This window comes from Artemia sp. Qi Xiang Cuo, chromosome 21 (assembly GCF_049724085.1).
Source record: "Artemia sp. Qi Xiang Cuo chromosome 21, ASM4972408v1, whole genome shotgun sequence".
In the NCBI taxonomy this organism is placed as follows: domain Eukaryota; kingdom Metazoa; phylum Arthropoda; class Branchiopoda; order Anostraca; family Artemiidae; genus Artemia; species Artemia sp. Qi Xiang Cuo.
The window spans coordinates 13,421,753-13,437,240 of record NC_142814.1 but is presented as its reverse complement, the minus strand read 5'-3'; the positions used below and the strand labels follow the sequence as shown (position 1 = coordinate 13,437,240).

Genomic DNA, 15,488 nt, shown 5'->3' with positions numbered 1-15,488 from the left:
GAATTATTTTACGACGTCTTTCTTCCTTTTTATTTGGGATTAATCCTTCCGATTCGTTGATTTCTTCTCATCAATATGGCTTCCGTTCCAAATTTTCAACTGCTCATGCACTAATCGACGCCACACAGTTTATCCATTCCCAACTTGACCTTAAAAATACTGTAATTGGCTTATTTCTGGATTTTTCTAAGGCCTTTGAAATGGTTGATCACAGTGTTTTATCAAGAACATAGGGATTCGTGGAATTCCTTTCTCAAGGTTCGGCTCCTATCTCTCTGGTAGAGTACAGAGTGTGAGTCTGGGCGGCATGATCTCGCATCCCCTGCCTGTCCGGAGGGGCGTCCCGCAGGGCTCTGTTCTTGGTCCAATACTTTTTCTCTTTTATATTAATGATTTGGTTACAGGCCTGGGTCCATCAGTGCACCCAGTACTTTTTGCTGACGATACCAACTTTTTCATAACCGGCCCTAATTTACCATCCGTCGTCACCTCTGCTCAAATTCTTCTGAATAGAGTACAGGGATGGTCTCTCGTTAACTGCATGATCATTAACAGCAAGAAAAGTCAAGTTGTATTATTTCGTATCCCTTACAAAAAAAAATGAAGCTCAACAAGCACGTGACCTAAAATATTCCACAAATCTCCTCCTGCCGGTCAAAGTTTCCAAGTTTATTGGTGTCCACATAGACTCCTCCCTATCATTTGCAACTCATGTATCCTGCATCAGAGCCATAATTTTGCGACAGGTAAGTATGATTAATCGTGTGCATAATTTTCTTCCCCCTGATATCCTTGTCACCCTTTATTACTCTTTTATTTACCCATATATCTCATACTGCGGATCTCTTTGGGGCAACACTTATCCTTCAGTTACCAATAAATTAAAAACTGCCCAAAACCATGCCATCAAAGCAGTTTTTCGGCTGCCCCGACTAAATCCCACCCAGGACTTGTTCTCCGATTTTGGTATTATTCCTTTTGAACAAATCATTAAAAAATCAAATTTATCCCTTGCATACTACGCTTACCATAAAAACCTTCCTCCCCAATTATTATCTTATTTTAATTGGAATAATTCTGAAGGCCTATGTCTCCGTTCAACCAACCGTTCCTTTATTGTCCCCAAGTGTGTCTCTAGCTGCGCCCAGCGATCCCCCATTTATAAATCTATACTTCAATGGAATATGATACCCTCCAGTATCGAGCTATCCACAAGTTTCGAACGCTGTATAACAATGTTACTAAAATTTGATATTATAAATCTCTAAATTTTTAATCAATTTGCTTTAATTTACCCGTGTTTTCTCTTTTTTTTTCTATTTTCTTTTTTTTTCTCTCTTGTTCATTTTAAATTTTTTGTTGTTATGGTCCTCAACAAGTTCGCTTCCAGGATCCATATTATTATTGGTGTTATGTTTCGTCTTGTTTTTATTTCAATAAATTGAATTGAATTGAAATTAACCCTAGACACTACTAGATGGTGATCTTTACTTTTAACATCAATAATAGCACTCCTATATACCCTAGTATCTTGTATTGATCCTGCCAGTCTTCGGTTTACAATAACAGAGTCAATAAGGTCTGCTATCTTACCATCACGTGACTACCATGTTAACTTAAGAGCCATTGTATGACCAAACACCGTATTGGCTATAACTAGATTGTTATACCTACAAAATTGCAAAAGTCTGTAGCCATTACTGTTTTCTTTTCCTACACCAAATTTACTTAGGCTAGGATACCATATATCCCTATTTCTACCGACCCGGGCGTTAAAATCCCAAAGTAAACACCATATTTCTACCTGGGACCCTGTCTATTTGCTCCTGTAACTTGTAAGTAAAATTCATCTGAGTCAATAGCATGTCCGTCGGCCGGTTCTACAGAGGCATATACTACTATAACTGATACCCTGAACTTTTTTGTCATAAAAAGAGCAATTAGTATTCTATTATTAATACCTTCCCAGCCTAAACAAGACTTAGCAGCTTCCTTATTCATCATGAGCCCTACTCCCTGTCTATGTACCCCATCCTTCCTGCCTGAGTCAATAAATTCTTCATCACCTAATTTCGTGCTTTCTAACCCTGGGATATGATTTTCTGAAACTCCTAATAAGTCCAGTTCGCTTGAACAACCTGCGATATAAATTTAACAATTTATTGTAATAATTAATATAATAATTCCTATTTAAATACAAAGCCAGCCGTAAACAGTACAAAAAGAAAAAAAGGAAGCAAAATACTGACTTAATAGAAATAATATATAAACAAAATCAAAGGCGGATGACACTTCTAGCCTCACAATACAGATCATAAATACAGATCTAAATAGAGATAATCTTAAAACAAAGCGAAGTACGCATCTATGAACACGAAAAATACAATACAGGAACAGTGGAGTCAATTCATAAAAATTTAAGGGGAGGGGGGGATTATTTTTTTCAAAATAAAGAGGGGGGAGGGGGTGGTTTTTTTTTATTTCTTGAATGCAAAAGAAAAGTGCTTTTTGTGAAAATACCAAAAATGAAAATTTCCGAAATCTAGGAGGCGGATAAAAAAAATCTAGGGCGCAAATACCCCCCACTCCCAATTGACGCCCCAGCACAGGAATGCAACAGTCTTAAACTTTTTTCGTTAATTTTATGAAATCAAAATATTTCACAACTAAATGTTATATGTAAGACAGCAAAATATTTTTTAACGTTTTTCTTCCAATCTATATTTTCAAATTGAATGTTTTCTTTCAGCGATAAATTTATCTTAACTGTACTAAATACAAATAAAAAACAATCATTTCATAAATTTTTTCTAATACGAGTCCATCTGGTATTTGGGGACAGTCGAAAAACGATCTGCAATCCCTTCATACCAGGTTCAAAAATAGATATGGCAACCTTATTAAAATGTTAAGTTGGAATCAACACCAAAAATGAGACCTTTTCAATCTACTTTGGTGGAATACTGTAGTAACACTTAATATATTATATATATATATATATATATATATATATATATATATATTATTTTTTGTAAAGACTTAATTTATAAAAAGTTCTAAAATTAATTTAAATTAAGGATGACTATATATATCTTAGAAAAAGTCGAAAGCTTTGAAAGATAGGCATTGCATTAACTAGCTTTCTCAGCATCAAATACGGAGACCGAAAAACGAGAAGGAACCAGATTTTACAAAATTTCTCCTTCACATCTCGTCGTTAACTTGGAATTACGCTAATTTTAAAGTGGAATAATGGGATAAATGGAATAAATGGCGAAATTGGCGAGAATGACGTGTATATTTTCCCTTTCTATCTGCATGGTAGATACTAGGGTAAGTTTAACACCTTTCATTTGTGTTATTTTTCTCAGGGACTCCAAAATGTTTCATATTGGAGTCACCTCCCACAAGCAGCTTTACCTACTTCTGTATATTTTTACTGTAAATAAAAATCCAATAAACAGTAATGTCAAATAAAAATCCAATAAACAGTTACTTGGAAATCCAAATAAATACTTGTTTGAAAATTTGACAACACTGTCTATATAAGTTAATCAAACTACATATCGATAAGCAAACCCCCCAGGCGTTAATGAAACCATTCGTAGCAGGAGCAGAAAAAACGTTATAAAACGTTGTCAAAGCCTGTTACAATCGATACGGAAAAAAGCGCAGTGACTGCTCTTACCATTTTTCAACACACAATAAAAAAAGAAAATAATAGTAATAATACAACGTATATAGACACTCTGACATTGTCAGAATGTGTGATTTGAGCAACATTGGGCAATTCTAATTGTCAAAAAATAGTGCTGCAGACAACATTTGCTGCAGATCTAATGCAAAAAATATTCAATGTTAATTTCGGTGCAGTTTTTTTTAAGAAGAAACGATGATACAAAAAGTAAAAAGGGACCTGAAAAGGGTAGCTAGACTTAATTCCTTGTTGAAAAAAAAGCAAATATCCACGAAAAGTACCCATTCTTCATGTTTGTAGATCATTTTACCACATTCTCGAATGAAATAATACAATTTGTCTGTTTAGCAGTTCTACAAGAAAAACAAAACAAAAAAACATAAAGATACCACCTTCCCTTTGAATTAGACAAAAGAAGGGACTAAGGGATTGACTCAGATCAATTCTAGCAAAATATGGCTTTTTGTAGGTTTTAGTATTAAATGAAACAAGCTTTGTCACACTCGCATGTAGGATTATGATCTGAGGACTAGCCCTTCCCAAAAACCGACTATGAAAGGGCCATTTGGCAAAAAAAGGGAAAAAATCTATTTTTTTCGATTTTCTACACATTGAAAAAGGAGGGACTCCCCACCATCCCTTTGAGGCACAGGGCTACAATCTCTCATGAATGTAGGACGAAGATCAATTAATGGCAGCAGAATAAAATACAGTCAAGCGAATAGAGTTTACTGTTTCTATTAAAGAAAAATATTCTTATTTAACTACTGACTATTTTATTTAGCTACTGAAGTTTCCCCAAATCCATGCATGAACTAGAGCTTACTTCTAGAAAATACGGAGCATCAGCTAAATTAAAGGGGGAGGGGGGTGTCAGTACTTTGAACAGGTAAAAAATGGACTTGGTCAATTTTAATATTGAAATCTTCAAATAATTCTTCGGCAACTCGAATGGAATCCTGGACTTCTTATGGAAATTTTTTCTTATGCTAGTTTGAAATTCTCGTGTAAGCGCTGCCCATTTTTAACGAAAAAATATATAAGATTATTTCCTTCTTTACTTATCAAAAATTGTAAAATTTGGAAAAAAAACCGACAAATTCACACAAGAGGAAACAAAACCGACACCAAATATATTAAATTTTGCATACAAAACAAAACCTTAAAAAAAGTAAAATAAAGCAACTCTTGTCAAATACAAAATATATGAGGAACAGCTTGACGCAGAAATGAAAATTCTGCTTGTGCAATAGATACAAAGATAAAAAATAAAGACACCGAAATATTTATACACAAAACAAAAATTAACAATATAGGCAAACGCAAAGAGTATAGGTAACATACATGTTAGTGTAAAAAAACCGCCATCAACGCCATCTTTTCTTTGGTGACACTTGTTTTTTTTTAGTATAATAATAAGATTATTTAATTTGTATAGTTGGTAAACCTAGTGTAGTAACAAGTGTTTGATCTCAGAGACTGGCAGGAAAACAATTACAAAGCTTACAAAACTGCTAGATGTCGCTGGTGATTTTTTGCCGACGATACGCCAGTTTCCACTCTTATAAGCTACCCCTACTCTTTGGGCAAACGTTTTTTGTATATGTACATAAACTATATGGATATCCCCTTCTAAAGTAATAATATTTCTATCTATATAGCCAGAGGACGAGACTGACATATTTTTACAAACATTTGCAGTCGGGAATTTAATTTTTTTTAAACTGAATTTTTTTATATATATTGTACTTAATGTAGCAGAGTAGGGTGAACTATAATTCTTGAAGCCGCTCAAATATCAATTGCTAAAATCTCATGTTCATTGACCTGCTTAAACTGCCTATAGTAAAGAGAGTTTGTCTGGGAAGCGATTGCTTACCCAGTGTTTACAGGATTTGTTCTCCATTGTTTTGCTTTCCTTTTTTTTTCTATCCAAACCTTATGAAAGCAACTGCATGGTAAATGCGCTTCCCGTAGTTCTTTATCCATCAGACAAATTTCAAAAAGTAGCATAGCTCGGGGATGGAACAGCTCTCCAGGGCACTGCCTCTGAAGGGGTGCCAAACTGTTTTTTTTTTTGTTTGTTTTTTTTTTTATGTTTTTTTTTGCCAATACTATTGTACACTTATATTGTGGTAGTGATGGTGGAAAGGGCGAAAAACTAACATTGTCCCCCGGCACTGAGAGCTACGCCTTTGATTTCAAAGGCGTATTTACTTCGAAAAGGTAGTAGGGATAGTTCATGACCTTTACAAAAGTAAAAGTTTCAGCACCTAGCCCTTTTCTTGAGGAGGTTAACGACATTAACTAAGAAGGGGAGAGGGGGCTAGCATCCCTTCATAGGAGTGCAATATAGGAAACATCCAACCAGAAGATTTTCAAGAACAAAACAGTACTTCTTTTTTATTTATTTTTATACTAATTAATATGCCATGTAATTAATATGCCAGATTTATATTAATATGCTTATTATGCACTATGCTTATTATATGCTTATTAATATGCACTAATTAATATGCCAGATTTATATTAAATTTTTATTAAATTTGTTTTAATAAAACAGATTTTTACATTAAATTTGATGTTATGTCCCACGCTGTGATTATAGTTATTTCAGGCAAGTGTATAGGAGACCGGGAGAGGGGATACCTCTCATAAGATTCACGTTTATATTATCACGCTAAGAATAGGCATGCCATTATTATCATTATTGGCAATAGGTGAAGTGTTGCATTTACGAAAAGAGTAATAAATATATTCCACTATAGGTCCTTTACAAAACAAATACTGCAAGTCACATGAGTCACAAAAATTGATTTAAAAAAATGGAATTAATATATTTGGGGGGGGGGAAGCTAATGGGGATGTGGGCATTGAAATGCACTCGTTTAGTGATCTGCCATATTCAGCCAATGATTTTGTATAAAAAAAATCATTTTATTTAATGAAGCAATCACTGTTTGGACATTTATAGGTTCAAATCAGAAATTTACATGTTGGTGAAGGTTTTTGGATAAAAATAACATTTTCCATGAAAATCACATTTTAGCTGAAAATCTCAAGAATCATTGGGAAATGTTTTCAAAAAATGGCTGTGTAAGTTGGAATGTATCTCCTTGCATAAATAATGCGCGTAATTGCACTTAGAAAAAAACCAACATAGCTATTGGAAAAAGTTACGAAAGTACCACTTGAACAAATTGTCCACCTTGGTCCAGACGAAAGCAGATCGTCCCCGATTGGGCGAAGGAAGAGTCAATAAGCAAGAATTTGGAAAAATCGGAACTTCACGGGACGGGGTAAAGAGTGAGGCTCTGAAAAGTTTGGGGATGAAGGAAGAGCGAGGTGGAGGGGTTACACAAAAACTTTAAAAAACGCATCTCAAAATTTGTATATGCATTTTTGTTACGTTTTAACCAGCCAAAGAAAAGTTTCGTAATGGGTTGGGGGTTCAAACCCGGTAATCCCCTTTGAGTCTGGCCTTGGCTGGAAGTTCCAGTACAACACGCGAAACCATAAACTCCGACAAAACATACGAGTTTTATGAACATAAAGAGAAAAAACTTGTCTCAACAGGATCTACTATGCAGTAGCAAATAGAGCGTAATCCATACAATTCTAATCTGTATTCTAATCCAAAATCAAGTGAAAATGACAGTAAAAAACTGAAAAAAAGCCATTTGGTACCACAAAGATACTATATAGTACTATAAAAGTACTATAAAGGTACTTTATAGTACTATAAAGGTAAGAACAAATCTAATCTGTTTCTGATGATGCTTGAATTATTTAGGTTTATTTTAGTTTTGACAATATTTTAAAAGGAACTAAATTTTATCGGGGGGGGGGGGCAAAATGAGGTCGGGGGTGGGGGCAAATCAGGGTCTGGGAGGGGTAGTTGTCCCCCTGTCCCATAGCAAATTACACCCCTGGTTCATAGTACTTTTGCATATAATATATTTGGACCTAACAGTCTCAGTTTCAAGTTTATTAGTTGGAAAGTTCCTACACAACACTTCAAACTGTAAAGCCAGCCAAAAAATTTGAGCCATATGGCTCAAATATTCTCAAATATGGCTGAAATATTTGAGCCATATTCTCCATATGGCTCAAATATTAAGATTTTTTTCTATAAATAGAAAAAAAATATCTTAATTCAGCGGGATATGCTATACAGTAGCAAAAAGAGTGAAAATATTTGTCTTGACGTTGCAAAAAGAACCAGACTTACCAATAGAGGCCGTACGTTATTGGCGAATGGCCAAGTGGTATCGGACGACCAACAAAAACTAATTAATAATTCCCCACAGGTTAAATTAAGTATTCCCACCACTGGTTGTGTTTACATTTCTATAAATGAGGTTGATGATTTCTATTGATCTTAACATGGGTCCTATGAGAAGCTAAATATTGCCATGTTACTAAGCCTTTAAATACTTCCAAAACAAGAACGGTAAAACATTTACAGCCAACGACTTGTATTTTGCCACGCAAACTACAAACACGTATCTAGAACATCCTATGATCTTAAATTCTACGTCATTTCTGAACACGAAAATTTGTTAAATATTTTTTAGCCATTAATTTATCCCTAAACTACAATGTGCGCAAAAATAAATCATTAAAATGATTACGGGGATCTGATATTACTTATTAAAAAAAAATTAATAATATTAATAAAAATAATAGTAATAAAGCAATCAAAATAAACAAACATTATATGTTTTATGAGATGTTTTTATGTTAAATTTTTCTGTTAATAATTAATAATAATAAAAATATGTTTTTTGGAAAATCATTTTATGGATTCCCATATTTCATTGGAAATTCAGCAATAGTTTTCATATACTACTCATTTTTTTTGTTCAGTAGAGTACTTGGGAATTTTTTTTATATTTTTGTGGAAATAACTACACAATTAGTGTCTATTTTATTTCTTATAGAGAGGCTGTATATACAATTATTATTTTCTTTAACTGAGTATTTTTTTTCATACAGTTTGATGTAGTACAAAATGCAACAGAGAGCTTAAAAAGAATTATTCATATAATTAATAAACTGAAAAAACAAACAAACAAGAAAACAACAGCAACTGACCTAGACAAAATCAGTGCCAATAGCGGATTCTCTTGTATTAGCCCCTCTCCCATCTCGTCACCATTTTCGACAATAGAAAACATATAATTCACTTCACACTCCATGGTAAATAGTGATAAAATTATTTACCTCAACGAATGATCGATACATTATATTTTGGTCACGTGGATGAATTTTAAAAGTTTTGTAAACAGTAATTATGGTGAGGAAATGGCGCACTAATCAAAAATTTATGGGCTAGATGGTGTTGAAGACGAAGTACTATATGGTCACTTAAATTGTCATGTATCATTAGTTTCCGCAAAATATCACACAAAAAGCAGCCAGTCAGTTAAAGCTGCCTTACTTTTGGCAGTAAGTATCCACTTTAAACCCAAGAATCACCACCTGGTTGTCCTTCTTGTAAAACCCGACCTGACTGGTCTAATCTTGGGGTATCTTCATAGTTTGACCAATGAGGAGGCCCATTTGATTCTTCGTGTGATAGACTTGTGTCGAAATGTCGACTTCGTTTCTTTTCTCGATTTACTTGGGCATAAACAGGTTCACCGGCGTTCTAGAAAATAAACAGAACATGTATACGTTAGCAGCTATAAGTATAAGTTAGCACATTGGTTTGTCAGCAGGGTTGCCGAACCTTCAAAACCCTCAAAATTAGTGAGACTTGTGTCGAAATGTCGACGCCATTTTTTTTCTCGATTTACTTGGGCATAAACTGGCTCACCGGCGTTCTACAAAATAAACAGAAGATGTACACATTAGCAACTATAAGTATAAGTTCGCACATTGGTTTGTCAGCAGGGTTGCCAAACCTTCAAAACCCTCAAAATTAGTGAGACTTGTGTCGAAATGTCGACTCCATTTTTTTCTCGATTTACTTGGGCATAAACTGGTTCACCGGAGTTCTAGAAAATACACAGAAGATGTACACATTAGCAACTATAGGTATAAGTTCACACATTGGTTTATCAGCAGGGTTGCCAAACCTTCAAAACCCCCAAAATTAGTGTGAGATGGAGAGTAAAAAATAGTGTGAACTGAACCGTTGGAATAGTCATTGTCGAAAATCCTATGCAGTAAAGTTACAGCTCCCCCCCCTCCCCTGAACAACAAGGAAAATCACTCTTTCATTGATAGCACTGATGTACCATTTTTTTATTTCGTTTTTGACGTTGTTCCCGCCCAAAGACTCCCCTCACCCAAAGCGAAATATTCAAACAGGCTTGCGTGTCATTTTGCATTTTGTAGATTATATTATAAACACCAGAAGCAGATACAGTAAGCGTTCATGGTCTCTTTCAAAGGATATGCTCAAGTGTGATTTTGATAGAATTATCGTTCCCCCCCCTCCCCAAAATATCATTACCTGCAGTAATTTCAGTTGAACTATCCAATAAATATAATAACAATGAATTTTATTATGTAGATTCAAGAAGACTTATAGTCTTCCTATAACAATTTACGTTTAGACGCAAGGATGCCATGTGCCACGGTTCAGCCACCTCTGCTCTAAAATATTGTCTATGTTTAATCAGAGAGGCACATTGTTGTAAATTCACTTTCATCTGGTATATATTTAGCATTCTGTGTTTGCAATGGTTGATCTTTAACAACCATGTACTAAAACAATTTACATTTAGACGCAAGGATGCCATGTGCCACGGTTCAGCCACCTCTGCTCTAACATATTGTCTATGTTTAATCAGAGAGGCAGATTGTTGTAAATTCACTTTCATATGGTATTTATTTAGCATTCTGGGTTTGCAATGGTTGATCTTTAACAACCATGTACTAAAACAATTTACATATAGACGCAAGGATGCCATGCGCCACGGTTCGGCCACCTCTGCTCTATCATATTGTCTATGTTTAATCAGAGAGGCATATTATTGTAAATTCACTTTCATATGGTATTTATTTAGCATTCTGTGTTTGCAATGGTTCATCTTTAAAAACCATGTCCTAAAACAATTTACATATAGACGCAAGGATGCCATGCGCCACGGTTCGGCCACCTCTGCTCTAACATATTTGTTTATGTTTAATCAGAGAGACACGTGGTTGCCAATTCACTTTTAATGTGGTATATATTTAGCATTCTGTGTTTGCAATGGTTGATCTTTAACAACCATATCCTAAAACAATTTACATATAGACGCAAGGATGCCATGCGCAAGGTGGCAAAACAATGTACATAGAGACGGAAGGTTGCCATGCACCAAAGCTTGGCCACCCATACTCTAACATATTTGCCTAACGTCAATAGAGAGATACGTAATTCCGGGAAAAATTTTGAACAATAAATAAACAAAAAGATATGCTCAAGTGTGACTTTGATAGAATTATCGCTACCCCCCCCCCCAAACAAATATCATTACCTGCAGTAATTTCAGTTGAACTATCCAATAAATATAATAACAATGAATTTTATTATGTAGATTCAAGAAGACTTATAGTCTTCCTATAACAATTTACGTTTAGACGCAAGGATGCCATGTGCCACGGTTCAGCCACCTCTGCTCTAAAATATTGTCTATGTTTAATCAGAGAGGCACATTGTTGTAAATTCACTTTCATATGGTATTTATTTAGCATTCTGTGTTTGCAATGGTTGATCTTTAAAAACCATGTACTATAACAATTTACATTTAGACGCAAGGATGCCATGTGCCACGGTTCAGCCACCTCTGCTCTAACATATTGTCTATGTTTAATCAGAGAGGCAGATTGTTGTAAATTCACTTTCATATGGTATTTATTTAGCATTCTGTGTTTGCAATGGTTGATCTTTAACAACCATGTACTAAAACAATTTACATATAGACGCAAGGATGCCATGCGCCACGGTTCGGCCACCTCTGCTCTATCATATTGTCTATGTTTAATCAGAGAGGCAGATTGTTGTAAATTCACTTTCATATGGTATTTATTTAGCATTCTGGGTTTGCAATGGTTGATCTTTAACAACCATGTACTAAAACAATTTACATATAGACGCAAGGATGCCAAGTGCCACGGTTCAGCCACCTCATGCCATGCGCAAGGTGGCAAAACAATGTACATAGAGACGGAAGGTTGCCATGCACCAAAGCTTCGCCACCCATACTCTAACATATTTGTCTAACGTCAATAGAGAGATACGTAATTCCGGGAAAAATTTTGAACAATAAATAAACAAAAAGACTAATCGTTATGTCAAAACAAGTGAGCACATTTAATATATTCAATAATTTGTCATCAGAGCAAAAATAAGATTTTAAACTCTATGAAGGAAATTTTTTATTTTTCTTTTATTAAAATGCTAGCTTGCCCGTCAAGCGTTTCTGCGATCTCAAAAGAAAGGAAATTCCCCTGTTGAAAAACCTCCCCCACCTATTACTAACGATCGCATTTTTGAATTTAAAATTATTTGAAAAATTCCTCCCGCAGACAACTCTCCCCCCGAACAATATTTTTTATGTCCTCTCCTTATAATAGTTTATGTATTTGCTAATATTAACAGGATTACAATAATTGCATAAAACTGTGTTTACGTTCATGCTAAGTTTTTTTTTTTTATAAATTGAAGGGGTAGTCAATCAGGACTTGTCCCAGTTAAAGATAGGAATGGGGCCACAATTAGTGATAAGGAAAGAGTTAAAGAGAGATGGGTAGAACATTTTGAGAGTGTGCGAAACTGAAATAGTTAACGGAAAAGATATAAACAAATAAGTAGAACAAAAGGGAAATTTTTATACAAGACAGTTGAACGCAACTTTAAATGAATATTTCGACCCTATATCCAAGGGCCGTCCTCAGCAAAACAGACGAAGAGAATAAAAACAATATAAAAGAAACTTACATTAAAATTCAATCATTAAAACTGAAAGGTTTTTTTAAAAAGATGTTTTAAAACAGCCCTAATATCATTACTTCAAGGAAGTTCAACCAGGACTGGTACTCCAAACGACAAACATCTCATACTACTTTGACACCAAAAATTTCGCAAGACATGAAAATTTTGTCTAATCTTTGCAAAGACTCTTAAATTATGATAACTAAAGCAGACAAGGGAAATTCACTTGTACTCATGGATACCTTAAATTATGATAATAAAATTTATTCACACTTAAATGACACAAATACATATACTTCCATAACTCATGACCATACTGATAAGTTTACGAATAAAATTATAACCGAATTAAAGAATCTAAAACAAAATGGCAAAATCACCCTAGAACTTTATAATAATTTTCTTCCCCTAGGTAGCATTAGCCCAAAGTGTTATGGTTTACCAAAATTGCACAAGCAAGATAGTCCTTTAAGGACAATTGCAGCATATATGAAAGCCCCTGCTTCCAATATGGGGAGGTGGTTATGTATAGCCTTCAATCTTTTACTTTATTCACAAAAATCGTACATATGTAATTTGGTAGATTTAGTATAAAAACTTAAAAGTGCAAGCATTTCAGAAAATACAATAATAAGTAGTTTCGACATAGTTTCTATGTACACAAATATTGATGTATCAATATCTGAGCAGCTTTTTAAAAATAAAATAGAAGAAAACTATAATTTAATTGAAGATTTAACATCAGGAATGGACTGCAATGTGTTAATATCCTTCTTTAAAATTTTTAATTAGTATTCAGGGTATTTTCAGTTCCGTAATTCTTTTTATCTACAAAAAAATGGTCTCCCTATGGGTGCGCCGCTATCCGGGCTATTAGCGAACATTTGTGTAGAACACCTTGAAAATTGGGCCTTAAATCCATATTTTTTAAAACATGTATATTGGGGGCGTTATATGGATGATGTAATATCGCTCTGGAATTATGGTTAAAATGAACTTAGAGGCTTTCTAGATCAACTTAATACATATGACCGAAATTTACAATTCACCTTGGAAATTGAAAATGCAAATAAATTACCGTTTCTGGATGTTTTAATTATTCGTGTCATTTATAAACTGGATTTTACAACTTACAGAAAACCCACACAAAATAACAGATATCTACATTTTAAATCCAATCACCCCCCACAAGTCAAAAGAGCTGTTGTCACCTCTCTTGTTGACCGTGCCCTACACATTTTCGCTCTAAATCTCACATCACAAATGAACTAACTTTTATTAGCCTTTTTTTTGAAACGGTTATCCTATTGTTTTTATTAACAAAACAATTAGCCAAAGATTGGCAAGACACTCCCGTAAAATCAAGGGTCTTTTGCCATGTGAAATTCCCGCCAAGCCCTCAAATATAATTTACCTTCCATATTTTCCAATAGTCACTACAAGTTTAAAAAAAGCTTCCACACGAAATAATGGTTATGTTGTATTGACAATTGATTTATAAACTATGAGTCGCTTAAAGTCTGACAAAGATATAACCCCATCTACTCGCCAAAGAAGGGTTTATCAAATACACCGTAACTGTAGCCATTTTATGTTGGTAGAACACATCAAAATTTAGAATAACGCCAGCAACAATACAAAGATGACATAACTAAAGCTTTAAATTCTAATAGTACAAACATTACCTTTGATTCTGCTTTAAGCAGTCACATATATGATAACCCTAGTCATAATATGCTTTTTGAAGAAACTTGCCTTATTAGCAATGATTTAGGCATAAAACAGGTTGTTCGAGAGGCAATTGAAATTAAAATCAAAATAAATAGTAATATTTCTTTAAATAGAGATTTGGGGGAATATTCGCTTAATGCCCTATGCACAAATTTAATTAAAAATGATTTAACTAGTTATATTAAAAAACCAGTAAATAACTCCACTCAACCTGTTACGAATAGACCATCTAGGCTGGCTGCTAAGAAGGCGAGATTAGCTTTAGAAGCTTGTCTGTAAGTATTTTAATTCCATCTGAATGAATTGTTATCTGTCCATTTCGTTTGGAGTACCAGTCCTGGTTGAACTTCCTTGAAGTAATGATATAAGGGCTGTTTTAAAACATTTTTTTAAAAAAACCTTTCAGTTTTAATGATTGAATTTTAATGTAAGTTTCTTTTATATTGTTTTTATTCTCTTCGTCTGTTTTGCTGAGGACGGCCCTTGGATATAGAGTCGAAATATTCATTTAAAGTTGCGTTCCACTGTCTTGTATAAAAATTTCCCTGTTGTTCTACTTATTTGTTTATGATGGAAAGGCAGTGTGGTCTTCGTCGCTATTTGGAAAAGATATAGAGGAAAAACGAAAAAGATATAGAGGAATATGAACAAGTTAGTGACTTGGATGTGAAGGAAGATCTATTCTGTGAGGAAGAATTAGCGACAGTACTAAAAGGATTCAAAAATAATAAGACCCCAGGTGCTGATGGGGTGGTTAATGAGTTTCTTAAATATGGTCGTTATGAGGTTAGAAATACGTTACTGAAGATTATGAATATGACTTTGAAAAGGAGGAAGTACCTAGCGATTTTAGGAAGATTCTAGTTAAACCCATGCATAAGAAGGGTGATAAGAGTGAGTGTGGTAATTAAAGAGGCATTACCCTGGTTTCTGTGGGTAGAAAAATTACTTAGTATGATGATACTTTTTAGACTTAGAGATGGTGTAGACAAAGTTTCAAGAGAGGAACAGTGCGGTTTTAGGAAGTGTAGAGGATGTTTCGACCATAGTTTCACTCTTAGGCTAATAACTGAAAAGTGCCTGATTTGTCAAACACCTTTGGTCCTCAGTTTTATAGATTATGAGCAA

General features: G+C 34.3%; 1 protein-coding gene across 3 annotated transcripts in view; it reads right to left on the bottom strand.

Annotated features, from left to right (window-relative positions):
• Positions 1-2,152: 2,152 nt before the first annotated feature.
• The window catches only part of LOC148939256 (catenin delta-2-like), a 169,257-nt gene continuing 155,921 nt past the window's right edge, over positions 2,153-15,488 (bottom strand). For all 3 annotated transcript variants that reach the window (XM_089107125.1, XM_089107127.1, XM_089107126.1), the window contains one exon: positions 2,153-9,350. In XM_089107125.1, the coding sequence (XP_088963251.1) occupies positions 9,162-9,350 (189 nt within the window). In that variant the 3' untranslated portion in view covers positions 2,153-9,161. The remainder of the gene's footprint in view (positions 9,351-15,488) is intronic.